Source organism: Brachyhypopomus gauderio, chromosome 1 (genome assembly GCF_052324685.1).
Source record: "Brachyhypopomus gauderio isolate BG-103 chromosome 1, BGAUD_0.2, whole genome shotgun sequence".
Lineage (NCBI taxonomy): Eukaryota > Metazoa > Chordata > Actinopteri > Gymnotiformes > Hypopomidae > Brachyhypopomus > Brachyhypopomus gauderio.
Genome location: NC_135211.1, coordinates 35208489 through 35231553, shown reverse-complemented (window position 1 = coordinate 35231553; position 23065 = coordinate 35208489). Strand labels below are relative to the sequence as shown.

The window sequence follows — 23065 nt, the reverse complement described above, 5'->3', positions numbered from 1 at the left end:
GCACTTTGACCCACGTTCAGGTTTCATTTGTTACACACAACGATTGTGCAACGTTTGTTCTTTGCTGTAAAAAGCTTGGCTGTGGGTTTTCTGAGCTATGAATAGCAAACACACACTGTAAAAAAATGCTGTAGTTTTTACAGTATTTTTTACAGTAATATACTGCTTTACATCCTGTAACTGTATTTTAGAGTGCATCGTGGTTGCGAAAAAAAATGCAGGAAATAACAGTAATGGATGAGCACGACCGCAGGCAGGGTCGTGTACAATAACTGTAAAAGTCTTGAATGGATTGCGTGGGAAGACAGGTGAAGAGCCTGAAAAACGCCATTTTTCATACGGCACAGCTGGTAAGTTCAAGTTTATATTACTTAAAAGTCACATCTAGCTGGCAAAATATGATAACCTACGAATAATATACGGACAGCTAGTCAGTGTTTACCTTGTAAAAATAAACTGTGGACAATATTACTCGTAAATGTTGCTTATGGACACCGTTAGCTTGTTTGCTAAATGAGCTAGATTGTGTCAAGTGCTTTTGCCCCATGAGGACGCAATTATCGGCTACTCTTCTGGAGTTATATCTCTACCAGCACAAACATCTAGTTACTGTGTGCCGAAATTGTGAAAAGACGTTATTTTCTTGAGCCAACATTACACTTTTCACAGCAATTTATCATTTCAAGTTCATTTTTAAAAAGAGGGTAAGTGTTTAACGTTAGCTTAATTTATCCCGTCGGCCAGCTAGTGCTAAATGTGTGAGGTGGTTCTTCGGTTAAATCCAAAATGGATTAAATCTCATTTTATTTGCTCCGTGATAATGGAAATAGATGACCAACCAGGTTAGTGCTCTCCTTTATAGCTAAATTTACAACGACATTTGTCATTCAGTTATAGAAGGTGCACGACTGCATGTGTTTTTAAACGTTAAGATTTGTACTCAAACTAGGTTGTATTGTATTTTTATTCAGTTTTAAGTTTGAATGTGTGGGTGGTCGTAGTTAAAGCTTGCTTCTTCGTTTTTACCAGACTTTGTTGGTCGTTGATAAGCTTGCTGCAGCAGCTATGTGTTGCCACCTGTCCCGGTTTGTCTTCTTTTTAATATTCGGTCCCGGCAAAAAAAAAAAACAAGGTTAGTTCAAACCACGATTCAGACTGTTTCTGCACACTTTAAATCTGTTTTTTTTTTCTCGCTGTGTCCATTTTAAACCCCTCCGGTAACATTTTACGTTCGCGTGACTTTGTGAGTGTAGCGGAATAAATGGTGGGTTGGCTACAGCTAGGGTTGCCACCTAGGTCTGACAAAAAACAAGGACACTGTCATACTGACACAGGGTGGCGAGTGTAATCTGTTGATGGGGGGGGCGGCGAACGTAAAATGTTACTGGAGGGGTTTAAAATAGACACCGCGAGAGAAAAAAACAGATTTAAAGTGTGCAGAAACAGTCTGAATCGTGGTTTGAACTAACCTAGTTTTTTGCTAGGAACTAACCTAGTTTTTTGCTACAGCGGGAGTTGGGTGGACTCCAGGGCCTGGGAAGAGAGGCCTAGATTTGCCGCGCACTTCTCTAGCTAGCCAGCCCTCTACCCATTCAGGTCGTGTTAGCTCGGGCTGTTCGCGACGTCAGGTGAGCTCGCCGAACCACGCCATTACAACCAGACAAGTCCGCGGTCCCTCTGTAATCTACGCATGGCCTCAAACCCCCGTCTTTCTTCTTAATGAAGAAGACGCTGGCCGAGGCGGGCGAGGTGGAGGGAGTAATATAGCCCTGCACGAGAGCCTCCTGTATGTACTGACCCATTACCCTTTCCTCCTCCTGAGACAGCAGATAGACGCGACTGCGTGGAGTAGTAGTACCGGCTTTAAGTGTGATGCGACAGTCCCAAAGGCGGTGAGGTGGCAGCTGGGTGGCCTTGGTGTAGCTGAACATCTCGGCCAGGTCGCAATAAGGAGTGGGAACCTCCTGAGTGGCACTGATGTTAGGGCTCTCGATGCTTGTGAGCACCAGGGTGATGGGCAGTTATGGGCAGTCATGGCCTGGTGGTTAGGGAACTGGTCTTGTGATCAGAGGGTCGTGGGTTCGATTCCCAGAGGCCATGACTGAGGTGCCCCTGAGCAAGGCCCTTAACCCTCAATTGCTCACTTGTATAAAAATGAGATAAAATGTAAGTCGCTCTGGATAAGGGCATCTGCCAAATGCCATAAAAATGTAAAATTTAAATGTTGTGGACTGCGCGAACACACGGGGGAGGACCGAGCACCTCTGAGAGGCGTGACTCACTTTACTAACCTACCGGTCTGCCAATTTATCACCGGGTTGTGCAATTTGAGCCTAATGTAAGCGAATGGCGTGTGAAGGGGAGAACGTAAAAGCAGATCCTCTCTTCACGACCCTGAACTGAAAGAGTAACGGGTGCAGTGCAAAAATAAATGAAGCCACCGCCCACAGGCCGATCGTCCAGTGCGTGCACACGACTGGGCTCCTCCAGTCTCCTTAAGGGTACGCCTAGCCGAGGCTCCCGAGTCCACTAGTGCAAAAAAGATCAAGAAACATCGCCCCATGAGACACTGTAACCTTCTATGTCATTAAATTGCCCATTAAGGAGTATCTCACCCCGGCGCATCCCCTCCTAAAGTTGGTGTTCCTCCGGGAGGGAGCCGTCTCGCCCATCTCCATGGGTTCGGTGGGTGATGTCTCACGGGGTGGCGTGGACACGGGAACCTGCGAGATGACGGAGAGCGATGTTCCTCCTCTTCTCTCCTGGAGTAGCCAGTCAAACGTAATGGCTAGGCGGACCACCTGATTAAAGTCCAGCTCCTCCGGACGACAGGATAGCTCAGCCTTCAGATCGGGCTTCAGTCCTGCCAAAAATACGTCCGTGAGAGCGGCTTCATTCCATCCAGGGCATAGGCTGTCGCGCTACGGGCGCCCTGCCTTAGCTGCAGCAGGCTCTGTCCACAGGCTCTCCCCTTATGGGGGTGATTAAACACCGCCTTAAACTTACGGACGAACGCATCAAAGTCAGTAGTACAGGGCGCTTCACCCGTAAGTTGGGCAGCGCCCCAGTCTAGGGCTTTCTCCTTATGGCGCAACACCATGAACGCCACCTTCTCCTAATCCCTGAGCTGTGGTTGGCTGGTGTAGTACAGCTTACACTGCATCAAGAACCCCTCGCACCTCTCGGGATCCCCTCCATAAGGTTCGGTAGGGGCGATGGGAGCTCTGCCTGGAGCTGGCCTCGCTGCAGGGACCTGCACAGGTAATAACTGTGGATAACAGCGCTCTGAGCTCTAAAGTTCTTGTTGCTGCTTACCCAGGGCCCTCCCTTTGTGAGCATGTATCTCCAGATGAGAGGGCTCTTCGCCGCTCCAGGCTGCACATTCTGTGACGCGGGGACAGAGGCGGCCGAAGGCGAGGGTTGCAACACATGATCTTTATTCTCCATTAATAAGTAAACAAAAGAGAGACTGCAAAGCAGTCAGCTTAGCAACTTCCAAATACGGAAAGTATATGCAGCAGAGGCGAAGTGAGGTCCAGCAACGCACAAGGCAATGTGCCGCACTGGACCGAACGACCTGTGGGAAATAAAAAGGTGCACAACCTAATGGGGAACAGGTGTTAGTACTCTGGTGAACGGGATGATAGGAATGGTTTGGTGCTGGGGGGCGTGTGTTGTGAAGTAGTGCGAGAGGCTACACGCGCCCTCTGGCGGTGACCCGGCCTCCCCACCGTGACAGTTGTACATAAAAATACCCTTTCCTGGAATTTCAAAGTTGTCCTCCCAGTGTGTGTCAAGTTGTGGGCTGTTGGACGAGGTGGATGATGAACTTTGGGGTGAAACTGATATCAATGACAGCGATTGGTCAGGTGAGGCTTCAGACGAAAGTGAGCTGTTTCCAGGAGTCTGGTCTTTAAATGACAGAAAGGAAAAAAAAAGATTTACAATGTACAATATGACAAGATGTCTATGCCTGTTTAGAACATTGTGTATGGGGCGCCAAATGTAAAATAAAATGTGAAAACATTTCACTAACACATTTTATTCATTAGATCATAAACCGAGTGTAAAAAAAATTCTAAAATTTTATTGTTATTTAGCTCACTGTTCTTACAACGTAGCTAACTTACTAAATGTTACATTCAAATGTTAAAAATATATTTAAATATGATGTCATCATCCTGAGACAATAGCAACTGCTAGCCCTCCAATTCAACTAAAGCTTCTCTACAAGACATTGTCTCAGAATGATGGTCATACCATGAGCCCAGCACCAACAGCAAAGGCTGCATTCCTTTCCAAAATACCTAAATGTGACCTTCAACATCTAACTTCAACATTTAACTTTCACAATTAGATTTACACATTTAAATTTAGGATTTATTATTTACATACATTTTTTTTAGCGTTTAAATTTATTTAGTTCAAATTAGCTAAGAACAGCAAGCTACATAACAGTAAAATGTTAGTAGAAAAATTGTAACGCTAAGAATTTGAGTACAACAATGAAAAATGTTAGTGAAAAGTTTTTACATTTTATTTCACACTTGGCACCCCATAATTGTGTGGCATTCTTACATTTTTGTTTCTAAACAGAAAGAAGTTTTCTGGCTTGAACAGGTCTTAATACAGTCATCAAATCAGCCTCCTCTATGAAGTGTAAATCATCATATGTCTCGACTCCAATGGATTGCATGTGCTCTTCTAAGATGTTTTTGGTTACTGCTGGAAGTTCTGGTAGGACTTCCATGATGGCATCATGTAAGAAGCTTGGCTCTGAGTCACTCATACTTGTGCTGAAGAAGAAACGTCACCTTTAAACAAAACAGAAGAAACTTTATGTAATGCTTTGAGCAGTAACATGCACCTCATCACACTTGTAATGTTAGTGTATAATATTTAGTATGAGAAGCATTAGCCATTAGACTTTATTTTTCCACAATGCTTCAGTGGAATGACTTGGTTTCCATCAAGGATGTAGGACACCAAAGGATAGAAATCTGGTAGGTTATCAATGTTAATTCACTGTAACCCAAGACTGTCCTTTGTCACAGAATACAAATGGTATTCTGAGAGGAAAATGCCTTTGTGCGTATCTATCAAAACATACACAGATGCATTATTTTGAATCAAGATGAGTAGTAGTTCACCAAACTCCATGTACTCCTCATTTCTGCATACGTGAAACTGTCCTTTTTTATATACAGTGCCCTTGTACTGAATGTCAGTGGCAACTGTAGTGTTACTTTCTGTAAAAGGAGGTTGGGATAAAACGCACAGCTGTCCTTCACATGCAGTACTGTACTGCATTCATGCCCACCTAAAAGATATGCCTGATACATCTGATGACGTTCTGACAAGGTTTGACAAATGTTTTTGAAGTTTAAGTGTCTGGCACACCTTTTAAAATAGCTATGCTTACTTTCAAATCTAAGCGTCCACAATCTCATCAATGGACCGAATTTCAACAAGTGCTGCATAATGGCGCAAAAAGTGCTTGGGTTTAAGTAGAATTTCAGGAAATAACATCTTCCTCGACTCCAAATATTCTTGGATCAAAATGTCAAGATATGCTGTCTGGGACATGGAAATTTTCTGAGCACAAATAAGCTCCACGATGTCTAAGTTGAAGAGCTAATTGCCATACTGCCAGACTTTGTCACCAATTAAAACGAGTAACAATCTCAGAAGGTTCCAGTTTTGGATGGCTTGCCCTGATAATCTAGATCCATCAGGGTGGACAGCACATGGCTTTGTGAGGGCTTCAGATCATTTATACTTAAACTGTTTGATGCGCCTGTTTGAGTGTGTATGTGAACCATTTTTTCTTTTTTATAATGTTCTTCAGGTACAGTGCTAGATCATATGACACAATTCTCTCAAAGAGGTCATGACCTAAACAAGGTGGCAGACCAGGCTGTGATACATGGTAGGACTTAAGGGTATTAAAGAGTTTACCTTTATTCCTCTGATGTCTGGGATGTTTTTAGACTGAAGTTCAGCAACAGCTGCGTCATATATTTCTGGAGTGCGTGGAGGACCACAGGCATTTGGATCAGTCTCAAACTCTCTTCTTGCAATTTCACAGTACCTGCAAAAATGTTGAGAGTGGCTGAAGTTTTCTGTAAACCCACCTATACAATGAGAACCCAAGTTATCCCCAGCAATGCAGTACAGACCCACGTTTACAGTTTCTCCATCTACATTTATTCCATCTGTTTCCAAGGATTTCAGATCTGCCAACAACTCTGAGAAAACTTTGTCTATTCCAAAACGTTTAAGGTCATTCTCAACACACAACAATACTAAAAACATGTTATCAGTGTTTGAACGCAAATGAGTGGGTAGATGTGCTACTGAAAGATAGAATGCAAGAACTTTGTGTGTCCTCTTAGCAGAACCCAATGGATTCACAATTTCAAATGAATCTTGGTACAAAATCAGTTTGAGGCTTTCAGGGTTTTCAGAAAAAAACTGGTGATGTTTGAAATGTTGTCCATCATATACATCCCGAAGAATCTCTGTGCCAGCATCTCCAAACTCTTCTGACTTTGTGTTCTTCCATAAAGGAGACTGTAAGAAGCTCTTCAGAGTTTCTGCCACTGGTATGTAGTAAGCATATTTTTGTGTCATATTTTCATCCAACCCCAAAGCCTCTTTTTGGGGTTCTGTATATTTAAACATTTTTGTAAATGTCTGGTTTCTGGAGTATACTGTTCTTAACTGTCCCTGATGACAGGCAGAGAACAAATCTGACTTTCTAATGAAGTTTTTAATTTATATTTTTTAATAGAGACATTACTTTTGACATGGTGTAGGCTTGACCTAACTCGTGAATATTTTGCATTTCCTCAACAATTATTTGTATAGTAGAGGCAGGGATGAGCATCTGCCCTTGTAGTTTAAGGTAAAAGAGACACACGTTTTCTGAGATATGACTCACTATCATTCTCTAGCATGTCAATAGCTCCACTGGCTGCTTGCATGGCTTCATGTGTGTTTTCAGAATCGTCTGTACTAGCAAGTGCACTTGAGGGCTGAGGGCGAGTTTCCATGTACATGTCATCAATACTATCGGGGGAGCATGCTTTATGCTTCCTACACGTGAGAAGTAAATGACGACTTCTTTGTAAATACATTCTTACAACCTCTAACTGGGCATGACACTGACCTGCCCTCTCCAATATGATAATTTAAGTGAGACACTAGCTCTTTCACTGTGTGAAAATGGTGGGCACATAATGCAACAGCGCATTTTAAATCACCAACAACGGCAGAAGCATGTGGCGCAGGTACCTTATGCACACGATAAAAATGGCCCTTGAAAGCAGAGTAAGTTGTAAATGTTTGACTACAGTTAGCGCCAACACATTTGAAAAGACAACAAGGCTCATTCCTATGCACTCTGCAATGTAGTACATAGCCTCTTAATGTGTCCAGTTTCTTTGTGCAAAAGACACAGGTGATCATTTAATCAAAAATAAGTGTGTGCCTGTGGTTTTTATAGTTAAACTAAACTACCACGCATTGGTGCAGAAGTCCGAAACGCTGACTGGCACTAGCTTGCAACATCAAATCAAATCAAATTTTATTTATATAGCGCTTTTTACAACAGTTGTTGTCACAAAGCAGCTTTACAAGTGCCGAGTCCTAGCCCCCAGTGAGCAAGCTAAAGGCGACAGTGGCAAGGAAAAACTCCCTAATTTTTTGCATGAGGAAGAAACCTTGAGAGGAACCAAGACTCAGGGGGGGAACCCATCCTCCTCTGGCCGACACCGGTCACCATGACAACAACAATATAGACAGAATGTAGACAGAATGTAAAAGATGCAATAATGTCTATTTAGACAGAATATAAAAGATGTAATAATGTCCATCATGGTGTAGGCATCCGGTTAGGCAGGAGGTGGCCGGCCCAGGATGGATCGCTTGTCTCTCCTCATCTCATTATTCCTCAAGCAGGCGGGCAGCCATGTGGAGAAATGAAACAGGGAAAATTAGCTCTGTATGAGGACATGTACAGGACAGGTAAAATTATAAACATTTCTGGAGTGTGGCAGCAACTCCGGCACTAAGTTAAATTATTACAGCCTAGCTAAAAAAGGCAGAACCAGAAGGTAACATAGGCTTGGGGGCATTCTGAGACAATGGCATCCGTCCACTGCACTGTCAACAAACTTGAGTGACCACGAGCAGTGACAGGATGACAGCACCAGCACCCCAGTCTACCATAAAACCCTTCGTCTATGAACCCCTGGATCTGTACCTTTATCTAAGGGGGATATTAATTATCAAACGCTAGACTAAATAAGTGGGTTTTCAACCTAGATTTAAAGATTGTGACTGTGTCAGAGTCCCGGACACATTTAGGAAGATTATTCCAAAGCTGGGGGGCCTTATAAGAAAAGGCTCTTCCCCCTGCTGTTACCTTGTTAATTTGTGGAACTAATAACAGACCAGCACCCTGTGATCTTAGTTGACGTGGGGGTTCATAGTAGGAAATAAGTTCCTGGAGGTATTCAGGAGCAAGCCCGTGTAGTGCTTTATATGCTAATAATAGAATTTTAAAATCAATACGAAATTTAACTGGGAGCCAATGCAGGGCTGACTGGTCTAATATGCTGAAATTTTTTAGTTCTGGTCAGAACTCTAGCTGCGGCATTTTGAACTATTTGAAGTTTATTTAGATTCCTATTTGAACATCCTGACAGTAGTGAATTGCAGTAGTCTAGTCTAGAGCTAACAAAGGCGTGCACCAATTTTTCTGCATCATCCTGTGATAATACATTTCTTAATTTGGCAATGTTGCGGAGATGTAGAAAAGCTATCCTAGTAGTATTATCTATATATTTATCAAATGATAGGTCGGAGTCGAGTATGATGCCTAGGTTTTTGGCTACTGTGCCAGGTGTAATGGGATAGTCTGCAAGATTAAGCATTAAATTTGAAATTTTCTGTCTTGCGGCCTTAGGGCCCACAAGGAGAACTTCTGTTTTGTCCTCATTTAATTGTAGGAAGTTTAGAGACATCCAGCATTTAATATCTCTTACACAGGCCTCAATTTTTCCTAAACTGAGTTTGTCATCGGGTTTGGCTGATATGTAAAGTTGAGTGTCATCCGCATAGCAGTGAAAATTGACACCATGTTTGTTTATAACTGTGCCCAATGGTAGCATATATAATGTAAATAATAGTGGTCCTAAGATGGAGCCTTGCGGGACCCCATATTTAACCATTGTACGTTTGGATGAAATATTGAGCTCTACAAACTGATAGCGATTTGTTAAGTAAGACTGAAACCATGAAAGGGCTGTGCCTGAGACTCCAACCCAGCGTTCTAACCTTTCTAGCAAGATCCTATGATCAATTGTGTCGAAAGCTGCACTAAGATGTGCTTTCAGTTTCAGCAAACATTTTCAGTAAGTCGTGAGGAAAAATGGAAATGTAAAGCTTACCGTTAAACTTTATGACTGAACAGTCAAAGACCCCAGATGAAACGGTGTCTATCTGTTGATAAAACTTGTGAAACAGTTCAAAATTTCTTCTCCGCTCCTCTTCGCTTCTCCACACGATCCAGCAGCTGCTGCAGTGAAGCTCGTATTCCTCCGCCCTCAGTGGGATCATCCAATAGAAACGAGCCTTATCTGCACACTTTCAAATGAAAAATTATATTACTCCATGCTAATAGTAGCAAGGTATGTTTTTACCATATTCACTGCAATCCTTTTGCAGACACTAAAAAAATGTTTTTCGCACCCCCCCCCCCTTTCCCCAGCAAAGCAGTTGCTTCTGGGTCACGCCATCACATGACTTACAACACCTAATTAATCACGTTCAAAGGTAAAGCGGAGCATAAGCAGACATGGGTGTGTAGCCATGGAAATGTGTAAACAAAAGCTCCCTGCTTGCAACCTGCAGGAGGAACAATATTCATAACTTGTCAATGTACATCAACTATAGATTTAGTTTTTCTCAGTCTAAAAATGATTTAGAGCCATGTTAAAATAGACATAGCCATGTTTAATTTGACTTGCGTTGATAGGTTTTGAGGTCAATGAATAATATTGCTTCCCTACACCAGCTTTCCAATAATTTAAAGCTCTTAATGCATGTAAGAAGTTGGCGTACAGGTTCAATAAAGAACACCACTAAATCAAACAAAAATATTTATAGATTTATTGTGGTGTATTTCAATATAAATAAACTACAAGCTACTGAAATAATCAAACAAAGACAGAGCTCTTCAAAACAAGCACGTCTTATTTCAATTTTCTCATATCACAAAGTAGCCTAAACAATTACCATAGTTGAAAAGCTTACTGTGAACTAAACCAAACATTTATGCTTTTTACAGTATTTTTCTGTTGTGGTTTTACATAGTTTTAATGTAAATTTCACGGCCATTTCTTAGTGTACGATAGCCTAAATTCCTAATTACTGTAAATTTTACCAGTATGGATTAACAGAAGTTACTGTAAAAAACACAGGGAATGCTTGTAATTTAAATACAGGAAAAAACTGTAATCTGAGTTACAGCAACATACTGTAATTTCTTTTACAGTAATTAACAACACTTTTTACAGTATATTACTGGCAACTTTTTGCCAGTTAATTACTGTAAAGTCTATAGTAAATGTTTTACAGTGCAGCATAACATCATCACGAACACCTTTCACGGACATCATGACCCAGACAAAAAATAAGACAAGTAGGCTACGAGGCAGTAGTGGCTATGTATGCAAGAAGTAAAAGATGGGATTATGAATTATTGAGGTGAGGAGTTGGTTAGAATTATAGTAATTAAGAGTATTTTAAGTAGTTTAATCTATACATTTGCCTTAATGCATTAATGCAGTGCATGTGTATTGTTTGAATTTCTGTGTGTATATAAGTAGGACGGAGAACATTTAAAGATGCCACGTGCATAAAACATACAACTGGGAAGGAGGTGAGGTAAATGCAGTGTGTGCAAAGGATTGTCAAATGCCCGTATAGGTCCAGTTATAAAAAAGTAAGAAATAAATTGTGAATACTTAATAATAATAATAATAATACCCTTTATTTGTATAGCACCTTTTATACATACATGCAACTCAAAGTGCTTTACAGAATAAATAAAAAGAAACATTAAAAGGAAGCAAAGATAAGACAAAAAGAAAATGTTAAAAGAAATTAAAGATAAAAAGGAAACAAACATAATATAATAATAATAATAATAACACAATAAAATAAATATAAAAATAACAAAATGTAAGATAATAATCGAGAAAACTATTAAAATAATTAGAACAGCATTAGTTTCTTACCTAAAATCTAAACAGGAAGGTTTTATTGAGGTTTTATTGTTTTGAGATCAGCGTATCCGTAATTGGGTTTGTTTACAGATTGTAATTCTGAGGCCTGTGTTTAGGAGACATGGGTTAAAGTTCTCCATCACTACGACGGATTTCCGTCATTTGATTTTTTGGGGGAAAAAAATCTGTCAAATCATAATAAACCACACACGCGCGTGCTATCTGTTTTGTGGCCGAAATATGATCCTCTCACTGGCGCTCATCAGCGCTGGATGGATGACGGCGGTGTCATTTGATTGACTTGCGGGTCATTCCGCCTTCAGATTTTCAGACATTACGTAGAAAAGTTACCTCGCTCCTGCCTGGCGTGACCGTAGCGCGCGACTCTGTACACCTCACGCAAACCTGCGCGAACGGTGGAGACTACTTAACATTCTTTGCAGTGTTCTCTGAAACAATATGTGGTAATATAATGAAACACCCTGCAAAAACAGGGGAAGGAACATTTACCTGACCAATTTTAATGTTGCATTGTGTTTCAGGTTTGAAAGTGCTGGAATTTAGGCTAAAGTACTTGAAAATGCTTGAAATTGTAACTACTTCGTTTCACAACAAATAGCTGTCTGACTGTTAGTAGTAGTTACAATTTCAAGCATTTTAAAGTACTTTAGCCTAAATTCCAGCACTTTCAAACCTGAAACACACTGAAACACAAAGCAACATTAAAATTGGTCAGGTAAATGTTCATTCCCCTGTTTTGAGGGGTGTTTCTACCACATATCGTTTCGGAGAACACTGCAGTGACGCTCGCGAAAGTATAAACGCCACCGTTCGCGAAGGGTCGTGTGAGGTGGGCGGAGTCACGCGCTACAGTCACTCGCGAAAGTATAAACCAGGCTTAACCGTGTATTCTTCCGCCACGCACACCAAACACCAAGTTTCTTCCATTTAAAATGTCAACTTCTTTTATTTCTAAACCAATTTAACATGGATGGTGTTGTTCTGTTTGTATTTAAAAGCTCTATCCAGTGGTGTGATTGTGATTTAATTTGCCATTTTTGGACATTTAATTTTTTTTGTAACATACCTACTTAAAGCAGGTAATCTTATGGCTTATGGGGGGGGTGGGGGGGGGGTGGCGAACGTAAGTTGTATATCGCGATCGGTCGCCAGTGGAGGGCGACATAGATATGGACAAGGCTCTCAAGTTTCAAACCCTAGCCCATCGGCCCATTGACCCTCCAAGTGTGTTCAACTTGAAAGAGAACAAGTTTGATTTGATCAAATTTCACGGTTTATTGTTATATAATTACAAACAAGTACAGACAAGAAGAAAAATAAATAAAACAAAAACACAAATTTATCCCCATGGAGCAATGGTGGATATTTTCTGTGTTTTTTCATAAGTGATGTTGAATGTTGTAAGTGTTTGTGGCAGATTTAGATGCCTTGATCACTGACACTGGGGGTTCCCATTTAAAGCAATGAGGCTCAATGCCAGCCATTTTGACGGTAATAATGGCCGAAAGGGTTCCATCCAGAGCCAAAGCATTTCTGGTTTTGGTCTTGTTCAAGCCCACCATGGAAAAAACCCTCTCTGCATCTGCATTTGAGTGTGGGAGAGTTAAAACCAATTTGGCGATTGCAGACATTCCTGGGACTCTGGAACCTCCATCAGTTGGTAGTCCTGGAACTCCTCAGCAAGTTTGTCTTGTTCCTCAGGTGCTTCGAATGGAAGAAGTTTGGGAAACCTAAAGAATACAGTGCGTACTTAACCAGGAGAAACAAAGGGCTTTGATATTTCATCAGATGTGGATAAACTTTGCAATAGATTTGAAGAGTTCAACCTTTACCTTTCCACAAAGTATGCCGCATCATTCACTTCGCAGTCCGCTCTTTGCTGAACATCGACAAACCTGGCATGTTTCAGCAGACTTTCCTTAAGGGGCAGCTTTGCCATGGCATATTCTACGGCACCTGTCAAAAATGCCAGGACAGCCTGGTGGAAGCTCTCCCCCTGCTGTGGAGTGACATCCCCTGCCTCCAGGAGCCTGTTAAGGGTTGTCCTTGTTGTAAATCCGACATTCAGCTTTTGTCCTATTAGAGACATGAATAGAATAGAATAGAATAGAAGGCCTTTGTTGACATTTTACAGAGTATAATGAGAATTAAAGCTGCTTCATAAAGTGTACACATAAATAAACTGTACAATAAAACTAACTCCTATACATAAACTGCTAAACAACAAAAACCCACTGGAGGCACACAGAGGGACAGGCAGACACATACTGTAACAATAAACATTAAAGATAGACAATATCAGTAATATAAAGTATTTATGCTTGTACATTGGTGACAGCCTCACTATCAAAACTAAATAAGTCAGTTGTGGTCAGAGTCTATGTGCAGTATTTGTGTATGAGAAACTTGGGGAGCATTACCAGACAGTTGCGTGGATGGATCTGTGTAATTAATGTCCTCCACTGCTCTTCCCTGCAATGCACTGATGTGCAGGAATCTTCCGCACAACTTGCGGATGAACTTGGTCATCTACAAAGTTGTAATTCGGTACATAACATTTGGCAAATAGTGAGAAAAATTGCATAACAAGGCTAGTGCAGATGAATACTGTAGGGTTAGCTTTGTGTTAGTTATTATGAAGGGAACAAAATTAATGAAGATGTTAGTGACATTAGATGAAAAACTGATGGACCCCGCTGAACCCCGACTGTACCTCTTCATAGAGAAGGAAAACAGATGGTTTCTCCCTCTGAAGTAGCAAATTAAGGCAGGTGAAGGTTGGCAATGTTGCCTGATAGAAGAGGAGGTACACTTCAGTCATTGGGTTAGAGAAGGCACCCGCAAGCCTTTTGAACTGTGGCTGTTTTTCATCTGAAAAGACAAAAAACACAATTGTTACATATTATTCATTCACTTGACAATCTCTTAAAGAACCTTGCATTCATGTCAGTAACACATGCAACTTACTTGCTGACTGGAAATAGCTGCAGAGTGGCTTGTATTGCCTCAGAACACGATTCAAGCACCGCTCCAGGCTCAGCCAACGGATGGAGATGTGTGACAGTATCTCCATGTATTCGGACTCATGTAAGTCACAGAATTCTGTAATGCGATTGTTGTTATATTTCAGTGCGATGAAAGTTATTGCATTCCACTCACACTAAATCACCAACCTGTGAGGTAGCCTTTGCGATTTGTGCTGCCTCTAAACCAGTGCCCCACATCAACAGCCAAGTCTTCAGGGTCAAATCCAGTCACCTAGAATTTAGATTAATGTCCATTAATGTCTAGTCCATGTTCTTTTGCACACACTGTCACCCCACACACAATCCATCTCTGGCACAATTTGGCACTTCCAACATTATTACACTTAAACACGCATGCATGTATGCCCACACACACACACACACACACACACACACACACACACACACACACACACTATGGGCTGACAACTTTTTATGTCACTGCATGTCATACTTTTTTAATAATTCTATGCTTGTGACAAATAAAACTCCTTGTATCTAAATTTTACTAAAAGAATCCAAACTTACTTCCATGAAACCCTGTACAGCATGTTTGGCTGTGTTGTGCAGGATATGACATGGGCACCCATGGATGTATACACTGGGATTCTCTGCCAGTATCCTGGAGGCAATAGAGTTTCTTGCCCCAGTATTGACTGGGGCATTATCAATGGACAAGGCAACACAGTTGCTCCAAGGAATGTTGTCGTTTTCTAGGACAGCATTTATTTTTTGGAAAATGGCCTCGGCAGTACCACAGCGCTGCCCACTTGTTATGCACATGTCCAAAAACCTGTGGACAACAGCCTGGCCATCGAACACCCTGACAGTGAGGGGGTTCATCTTCTCACGTCCTAAATGTTTAAACAATACATTAGACCAGGGGTCGGCAACCTTTGAGACACGGAGTGCCAACTTTAACATGTCTAGTCAATGAGTGTGCCGAGTGGCGAACGTAAGATCACCGAGTATAAACACCTCCGCTTAGCAGAGCGCTGAGGAGCGATTTCGATTGGAGGATCGTGCTCTCTGTCTGAGATTTTTTGCTGATGCTGGTCCAGCGTGTCGCGTGCCACTGATTATGCCTCCGCGTGCCAACGGTGGCACGCGTGCCATAGGTTGCCGACCCCTGCATTAGACAAATAACATACTTGCACCACTGACATGTAAACAATGTACACCGAAAAAAGAGGATATTTAAATTGGCTGTCACCTGTATCATTGGAGCCGTCTGTTATGAGCGTGAAGGGATTGCTCTTCATCTTGATGACCAGCTCCTCTTTGAAGTGGGGTGCCACAGCTTCATTTATTATGCATGTGGTTTTGGTGTTGGCCCACTTATATTGTTGTGCAGTGGGGGAGTCAATAAAACAATTCCTCAACGACAAATGGCACATTATGCTGTACCATGGCCACAGCCACTTTCACCTCAGCTCTCCTTGTCTTAAACAGAAAAGAATGGTAACCAGGTAATTGTTCACAATGAATTTAAATATATGATTTTTTTTATACAACAGTTCGTTTCGACCTCACAATCTGATTGGTTGAGAAGTGTTCTAAACGTGCTGATATTTGTGATAACATCACAGCATTCTCACACTAAAACTAAAAAAATCACTCCGTGGACGACATATACACACAAGACATTTTTGTATCTGTGCTTAAACAACCTGCAAAAATATTTTTAGGTATTTTTATATTTGGCACATGCCTTGAATTTTATTATCTTTTCACTTAATCTTCAATTATTCCCAATTTTAATTTGAAGCTAACTTTCGTAACAAGTTCACTAGTTGTGGAACTACTTTTTGGCAGAAGGCACAGTCCGTATTAAAACATATTCATTATGAATGTCTTGAGGTTCTTGGATTTATTTTCTTCATTTATTTTGTAAAAAACTGTTGTATAAAAGCAATAGAACACTCGAAGTCATGTGTTATCACTAATAACATTATGGTGTGATGATCTATCTATGACCAAATCACAGCCGTGATGTTATTCGCGATAACACACTCCCTCTCGTGTTCTATTGCTTAAATAATCAGACATGATTGAAAAACTTTTTGACCAGAACAATACCTTGGACTCTTGTGTAGTCATGCCACCAACACCAACTGGAGCATAAAACTGTCCAATCCTATTGGTGGACTGCAGTGCCTGCTCTTTAGACAGGTGTGATTTACATTTAATGTGTCGCTGCACATTATGATGATGGCAACAGGAATTTTCCTGTCTGCAGACAGAGCACCAGTAGTGAGAGTTGGTGGTGCCTATAGTTATGAATGGCCATTTTACACTCCATTCACTTTTAAAGGTGCATCTGTAAGTGGCAGCCCCAGCTAAGGGCCTTTTTCTAGCCACTACCCTGACCTCAGCACCAACATCTTCACTTGTGCCCTCTTCTTCTGGCCCTACACCTTCTGCTGCATTTAACTCTACCCTTTCTTCTTCTTCCATAGTCTCCTCTTCTCTCTCTTTCACTATATCTAAAGTCTTCTCTGCTATCTCCCCTGATGTAGTAGCCATTTCTGATGTAGTACCCATCGTGATATCTGCACCCCCTGCCTTTGGTTTCTGAGCCTTTTCCCAGAAGGAAAGAAGACCCCTCTGTTTCTTCCCTAACATTCTAAATAAACAAAACGGTTAAAAACGTCTCCATGTTCATGGCAGCTCTAAGGTGACTAAACCAAAGTAACGTTATGCTATCTTGCCTGGTTTTATTATGTAGCTTGCTAGTTAATTACCTAAACTAGCGGTAGCTTGAAACGGACAGGTGTAGGCTTAATGTTGGCTTAACTAATGGAATATTTGTAAACATGAATTTATTACCTGACGGTCCGAAGTCCAATTCGCCTTTTTTCCCCTCACAGTTCCTCCAGTGGTGCCGTTCTTTTTCAGTTGGTCACTGATGTGTGTTTCAGAACTTTTGAATCGGACAGTTCTTCGCGCCTGACACTCCACCCTCTTTGACTAGGTCTGCCTAACAACAGAGCGATCTATATTCTGATTGGCTCAACGAGAGTACATTATAATATGCAGCCGATGGATTGGCTGAAAATGGTGTGGTAACTGGGTGACTTCTCTGAGTACAGAAGCGCTGTGACCACTGGCTGTGACTCGTTTGTAGACAGGGCGAATAAATTTATGTGCGGTGATTGGATTAAAAAAATATATAAAAAATCAAGCGTGAGAAATACCATGTGTGAGCGTGTGAACTCGCTGAGATGCGTGTGTCACACGCTCAATGCGTGAGACTTGAGAACACTGGATAAAAACAAAAGAGCTTCATACCTTTTAAAACTCACCAGGATTCACTAAATTTGACTTGATCTTCATAAATAATTTTCTGGAAGAGGACCCCCAGATAACTCCATTATATAAACATTTATGTACATTTTTTGCTCAGGTGTTGCATTTTGTCACTTCATAGATTCTCTCTTCTCTCCTTACACAGGCTGTTTAGATACATGTACTTTATAAATGTGTTTATTGTGTAGAATTAGGCAAAAGAGGCCTTGTCCCAACTACACCACATTGTCAGTAATTGCTGGCATTGTCTTTTGCCAGGAAAAATTTTCAGTCAAATGAAAATTTCTTGCTTTAACCCATGGTTTAGGAGGACATCTGTTTTAAAGTGTGTTGTCTTTCTTAAGTGACTTGTGGTAAAGAAGCTCCTTTTGAAGTTCTCTGTTTCCTTAAGCTGTGATAGCGTCTCCCCGATGGCAGTGTGGTTAACATGCTGTGGTAAATGGCTGGGGTCTCTTCTCCTTCCCTCTACAGCACCTGGTGTAAATGTCTTACAGACAAGGGAAAGCATGTCTATTGGTACGTTGACCCAATAAGGCAGCTCAAATCTCCTCAGTCTGCACTCCTGAGACTCCTCAGCAATAGAGTCGATGTACTGCGACCCATGACAAGTCTTCTGAAGGGTTGACACTAATGCACATGACGTCTCGTAGGGTCTTGTGCTTTCAGCTCTGCTGTTGTGGTTGGATGTTGTTGTAGCTACACGGGCGGAGTGCAGTCGTGTGTGTATAGAGAGAGTACAGCAGATGACTGAGAACACAACCTTGTGTCGCACCTCTGTTCAGGACACCCATGGTGCCCGTCTGTGGTCTGCCTGTAAAGAAACTCTAGTTTGATTACTCACTGGCCGTGAACCTTCTAATGTTTATTTGTTTTATGTGACATGGTATGTATTCATGATATTGGCCACATTTGGTAAGTTGAACACTTTAAAATTCTTATACAAGTGTTCGTTTCTATATTTGTTGTCCTTATGGAAATAAAGTACATTTTCATTCTTACAGTACTTGGCTGACATGAGTTTAGTGTTAAACCTTTAACATGTACTCACACCACAGCTTTATTCCACAAAAAATTGATAAGCATGATAATCCACAATCATGTGACATGTTCCAGGTTAAGATAACAAACTACCTTATTTTATTAGAAAGTGTGTGATATTAAGTATGTTAAGAGATACTCAATTTAATTGAATTTCTAAGTTGAAACTTTAAAAATATTTTCTGTTGAAAAAATGAAACATACAGTATACATTAACATTGTTTACATATTGAACAACATTCGGTAATATGGGAACCATATACATAATCCATATCATACTGGACTAAAAACAAACTTGTTGTTTTACAGTAGGCCTACAATATAAATATTTAGAAACATTTATCCTTCACTTAGCTAATACAATAGTTTATATGTGCTTTGATGCATTTAACTGTTTAAATTATTAATAACAGTATTCTATGTTAAGCATCGCACAGTATGCTTTAGAAGGATTGTCTCGCGACTTAGTCACCTTTTACCAAACTCAGTTCAGCAATAACTACACTGTAACTAATACCTAATGGCACAGTGACTAATATGAAAACCCTTTACCTTTCAGGCCTCTTCATTTCCGCAGTTCAGTGGGTAAACGGGTCAAGCAGGCCCTTATGTCTGTAACAGGCCCTGCCATCTTACCCATGTTCTCCCACCGCTGCGTGCCCGGCTCGTAGCGATGCACCAGCCTAGCCTCGCTGTAGTCCTCCTGGCAATAACCGCCCAGCACGTACAGCTTCCCCTCCAGAACAGCAGAGGCTGCTCCGACATGGGAGAGCGGGAGAGGGCTGAACGTGGTCCACGTGTCTCCCATTGGGTCGTAGCTTTCGCAGGCTAGCTGATCGGTGTAGAACTTTCGCAGGTTACACACCCCCCCGGCCACCCAGAAGCGCTCGCCCAGGGCTTCCATACAGTGCTGAGCCCGCTCACCTGTCATGTCCGCCAGGGATGTTGTGCCTCGTTGCGGGTGGTAGAGCAGTGTAGACACCAGGCACTCGTACATGCGGTTAAAGCCTCCTGAGATGAATATCTCCCCTCTCCAGGTGCAAGCTGCGTGGCCACTCAGAGCTTGATCCAGCAGATGTGTGAAACTATAGGATGCAGTAATAAAATATAGCACTGTGCAAATGAAATTAGACATGATTGTATAGTGTGAGCAGTTTAATTCTGAACACAGCTGCACTGAGAAAAGAAAATCTCATTTAATGACTAAAAAAGATATTGCCATCGGTACTGCATGAAGGCAAATTAACTAATTAATTATTATTAATAATATTAACTAATATTAACAAATAAATGAATTAATTATATAATTGCTATGCTCGTAAATTATATATGATTCAAAATAAAAAGTAGGCTGCTGTTTAATATTGTGGTTAATCTTGATGGTAGTTAAATTACATTGGTTTCAAAAACTGATCACTTGTCAGGATTTGGCTTCAAAGCTCATATATTAGGACAATTAAAATTTCATTCCCTCTGTTGTACATGGTGCGTGTGGATATCATTTTATTTTCAGAGATTTGTATGCTCTTTGGATTTTAATCTGTGCAGTGAAATTGGACTTTTGTGCCATCACAAAATTTGTTGTGTTAGCGCTATTTGATGTTGGCTGCCCACTGTTAGTTTCCCTCAGTGTAAGCACATTTGGACCACCTGCGAATATTCAGGGAGAATTAAAAAAATAATAAATGTTGGATCTATTATGAGAATTCTGACTAGCAAAGGCCATGATGGGTAGTGGGGGTTCTTAGAAAGAAAGAAAAATATTTTAAAAGAAAATATTTTAGAATATTCAGAAGTGTTTGGTCTCTTACCTCCACGAGTTTGTGTCTGGGAAGTACTTTTCCACACTGTCCAGATTAGTGTTGAGGTCTCTGTCTCCTCCTATAGCATACAGGCTGTCCCCTCTCGTCACCAGCACAAAATTACTCCTGCACTCTTGCATATCAGCCAATTTCTCCCATGAGTTTTTTAAAGGCTTGTACCTGTGTCAGTTTGGGTGAGCATGTTTAAAATGAGGGCAGGAAGAGAAGAAAACCATTGAAAACGTATTTTTCCAAAAGTCAAAATACAAATGAAAGCACACAATTTATATTCCTTTAAAATGAATTATTGAATGATGAATAAAAGTTCTGTCTTTGAATTACCTGTACACAGACTTCATTGTGTCTGCCTTGCAGTAGTAGTGGCAGCCTCCTGCAATATAAATGGCTCCATGGAGGACACAAACTCCATGCCTGAACCTGGCTTGCTCTGGCATTTCTCCCAGCATCCTCCACTCTATCTCCTTCACCAGCCCTGTGCCACTATGCAGGGAGTTAGCGAACCACAGCTGCCTGCTGGGCAGCCGTCGGCCGTCGTCCGGGTTTAGCTGGTCACCTCCGACCACGACAATGACATCTTTGGGTCGACGCATGCGATGCCGCGCCTTGGATCCCCCGGTTCCTCCGAACCCGAACTCCCGGAGGGCTGAGCCGTATAGCTCCGCCCCGTCGGCTCCAGCGCACTCCATATGCAGGTCGACGGCACGCACCTCACAGAACTCACGGAAGGTCATGAGCGGGAAGCGTACGCCCGCCATGAGCTGCCGGGCAAGAGGCAGCCTGCCGGCCGGATCGGCCTCGATCCACGCCGCCACGGCGCGGAACACAGCCAGCTCGGACGGGGCGCACAGCTCGTCCCGACGCAGCAGATCCTGGAGCTTCATGGCCGGAAGGTCGCGGAACTCCGGTGTTTCCGCCACCTTGTGGAAGTGGACGAGGACGAAGTCCTCAGCTTTCTCCGACAGGTCGGCCATCATGTAGGCCTCGGCGAAAGCCATGACGTCCAGACAGTTGTGGACGTCCATCCGCTGCTCCAGGAACTCGAGGCAGAGCGAGACGGCAGCTCGGAACTGGAACTGAAGGGCCGTGCTGGTGATGTCAAACACGCAGCCCCAGTCGAGGAGCAGGTCCCCGCTGTAGCAGCAGTGTAGGAGGACGTTCAGTTCATCGGCCCCCAACAGCAGCAGGGACACTGAGGCCTGCTGGCTTTCCTTCATCCCACTGCTGAACATGGCCCAGAAGTAGTCGCTGCTGGCACTCAGGACCACCTTATGTGCTGCAAAGTGGAGAGAATGCATGACTCCTAATGGCCATGATTTAACACCAATACTTTCCATGCTTAGGACCTTAGAAATGTTACCAGTCCTCATTCTGTTCATCATGGCAGTGCAACTGTTGTTAGACATATTAATCTAGTCTCTTATATATTTCCAGCTCTATTTCTCTTTGAAAAGAGTAACATGGACATGCAGGACCTGTCTGGCCTGCTCCTTACCATGAAATATTCTTCCTTCAGCCTCCAGCTCCACGTCACAACCCAGTCTGTCTTCCCACATCTGCCTGATGGACTGTAGACTGACCTTCATCTGCTCTTCTGCAGAAGTCTTCCTCTTGTCCTCCATCTTCTGCTCTCCATCCTTTTTCTCCCTCTCCTCTTCTGCTTTACAGAGCTCCAGCACCCTGGGAACTCCCAGGTAGACAGCAGCAGTTTGGATCTCAGCCAAAGACTCTCTGGTCAGACCCGTCATGGTCCCACTGTAGGCAAACTCCAGTACGGCAGACAGGCCCAAAGCAGAGATCTCTGGGCCTGAACACAAAAGCATCTCCATTGGCTTCTCTGCATCCCACTCCCGAAGTCTCTGCTGGATGACGGAGCTTACAGCAGCTAGGACAAGGGAGTGGGCCTGGAAATGAAGTCCACTGCCAACCCTCAATGTCAGGTCAGTGAGGGGCGAGCACTGTCTCAGCTTCTGCAGAGCTCCGAAGATTTCACCTGGGTGAGTAGCAGTGCTATACTTCACTGCTTCGTCTTTTTCACTCTGTGCACAATCAATCTCCTCATTGGTTCTGTCATTCCTCCTCACGTTCTCCATCTCCTCCTTTGCTTTCAGACCCATTCTCCTGTCGTTGAAAGCTCTGATCCACCGTAGCTTCCTGTTCTCTTCCTCAAACTTCTCCCCCCCTTCCTCCATCACCTTTTTCCTTCTCTCCTTTTCTATCCTCCATCGTTCCTCCCATCCCATGGGCATGTTCATCCTCGGGACCTCCATTTCGACCTCGAATTACTGTGCAAATAAACCTCTAGGCAAATCACTGTGTTTTAATCCTTGCTGAAAGACAGCGCTGCGCAACACTTATGCCCGACCATGATGAAACGAAGTAAACAACAATCTAATTTTAGGTTGTGGGTCAGTAGATTGAATGTCCGTAGACATGCAGCCTTTCTAGCTTTACCAAGTGCTGGGAATAAAACAAGCGCTTAGAAATTAACTGAGTTTAAAAATGAACTTAATTAAATGATTTTGACTGAACTGATGTTTTCTGGGCAGGCTGACTG

The 23065-nt window shown here is 42.3% G+C and overlaps 2 protein-coding genes and 1 long non-coding RNA gene across 5 annotated transcripts; 1 reads left to right on the top strand and 2 right to left on the bottom strand.

Moving 5' to 3' along the window:
- The first annotated feature begins 197 nt into the window (after window positions 1-197).
- Window positions 198-22732, top strand: LOC143518996 (uncharacterized). Its single transcript, XR_013132326.1, has 3 exons — window positions 198-350; window positions 22177-22505; window positions 22620-22732. It is a non-coding gene; the product is annotated as an uncharacterized LOC143518996 (long non-coding RNA).
- Window positions 12592-17256, bottom strand: LOC143518920 (uncharacterized). 3 transcript variants are annotated; one of them, XM_077011828.1, is made up of 10 exons: window positions 17171-17256; window positions 15555-16574; window positions 15320-15470; window positions 14870-15195; window positions 14489-14573; window positions 14283-14417; window positions 14029-14186; window positions 13736-13844; window positions 13148-13391; window positions 12592-13045 (listed from the first exon to the last, which is right to left on the bottom strand). In XM_077011828.1, exons 2-10 carry the CDS (start codon window positions 15561-15563, stop codon window positions 12919-12921), a joined length of 1344 nt encoding a protein of 447 aa, XP_076867943.1. In that variant the 5' UTR covers window positions 15564-16574; window positions 17171-17256; the 3' UTR covers window positions 12592-12918. The 3 variants fall into 3 exon arrangements, with proteins under 3 accessions (XP_076867943.1, XP_076867954.1, XP_076867963.1); XM_077011839.1 differs by lacking the exon at window positions 14283-14417 and having other exon boundaries at window positions 15555-17230; XM_077011848.1 differs by lacking the exons at window positions 14870-15195; window positions 15320-15470 and having other exon boundaries at window positions 12593-13045; window positions 15555-17230.
- LOC143518912 (kelch-like protein 33) lies at window positions 18550-22778 on the bottom strand. Its single transcript, XM_077011799.1, has 4 exons — window positions 22004-22778; window positions 20833-21784; window positions 20500-20670; window positions 18550-19773 (listed from the first exon to the last, which is right to left on the bottom strand). Exons 1-4 carry the CDS (start codon window positions 22776-22778, stop codon window positions 19254-19256), a joined length of 2418 nt encoding a protein of 805 aa, XP_076867914.1. The 3' UTR covers window positions 18550-19253.
- Between the last annotated feature and the right edge of the window lie 287 nt (window positions 22779-23065).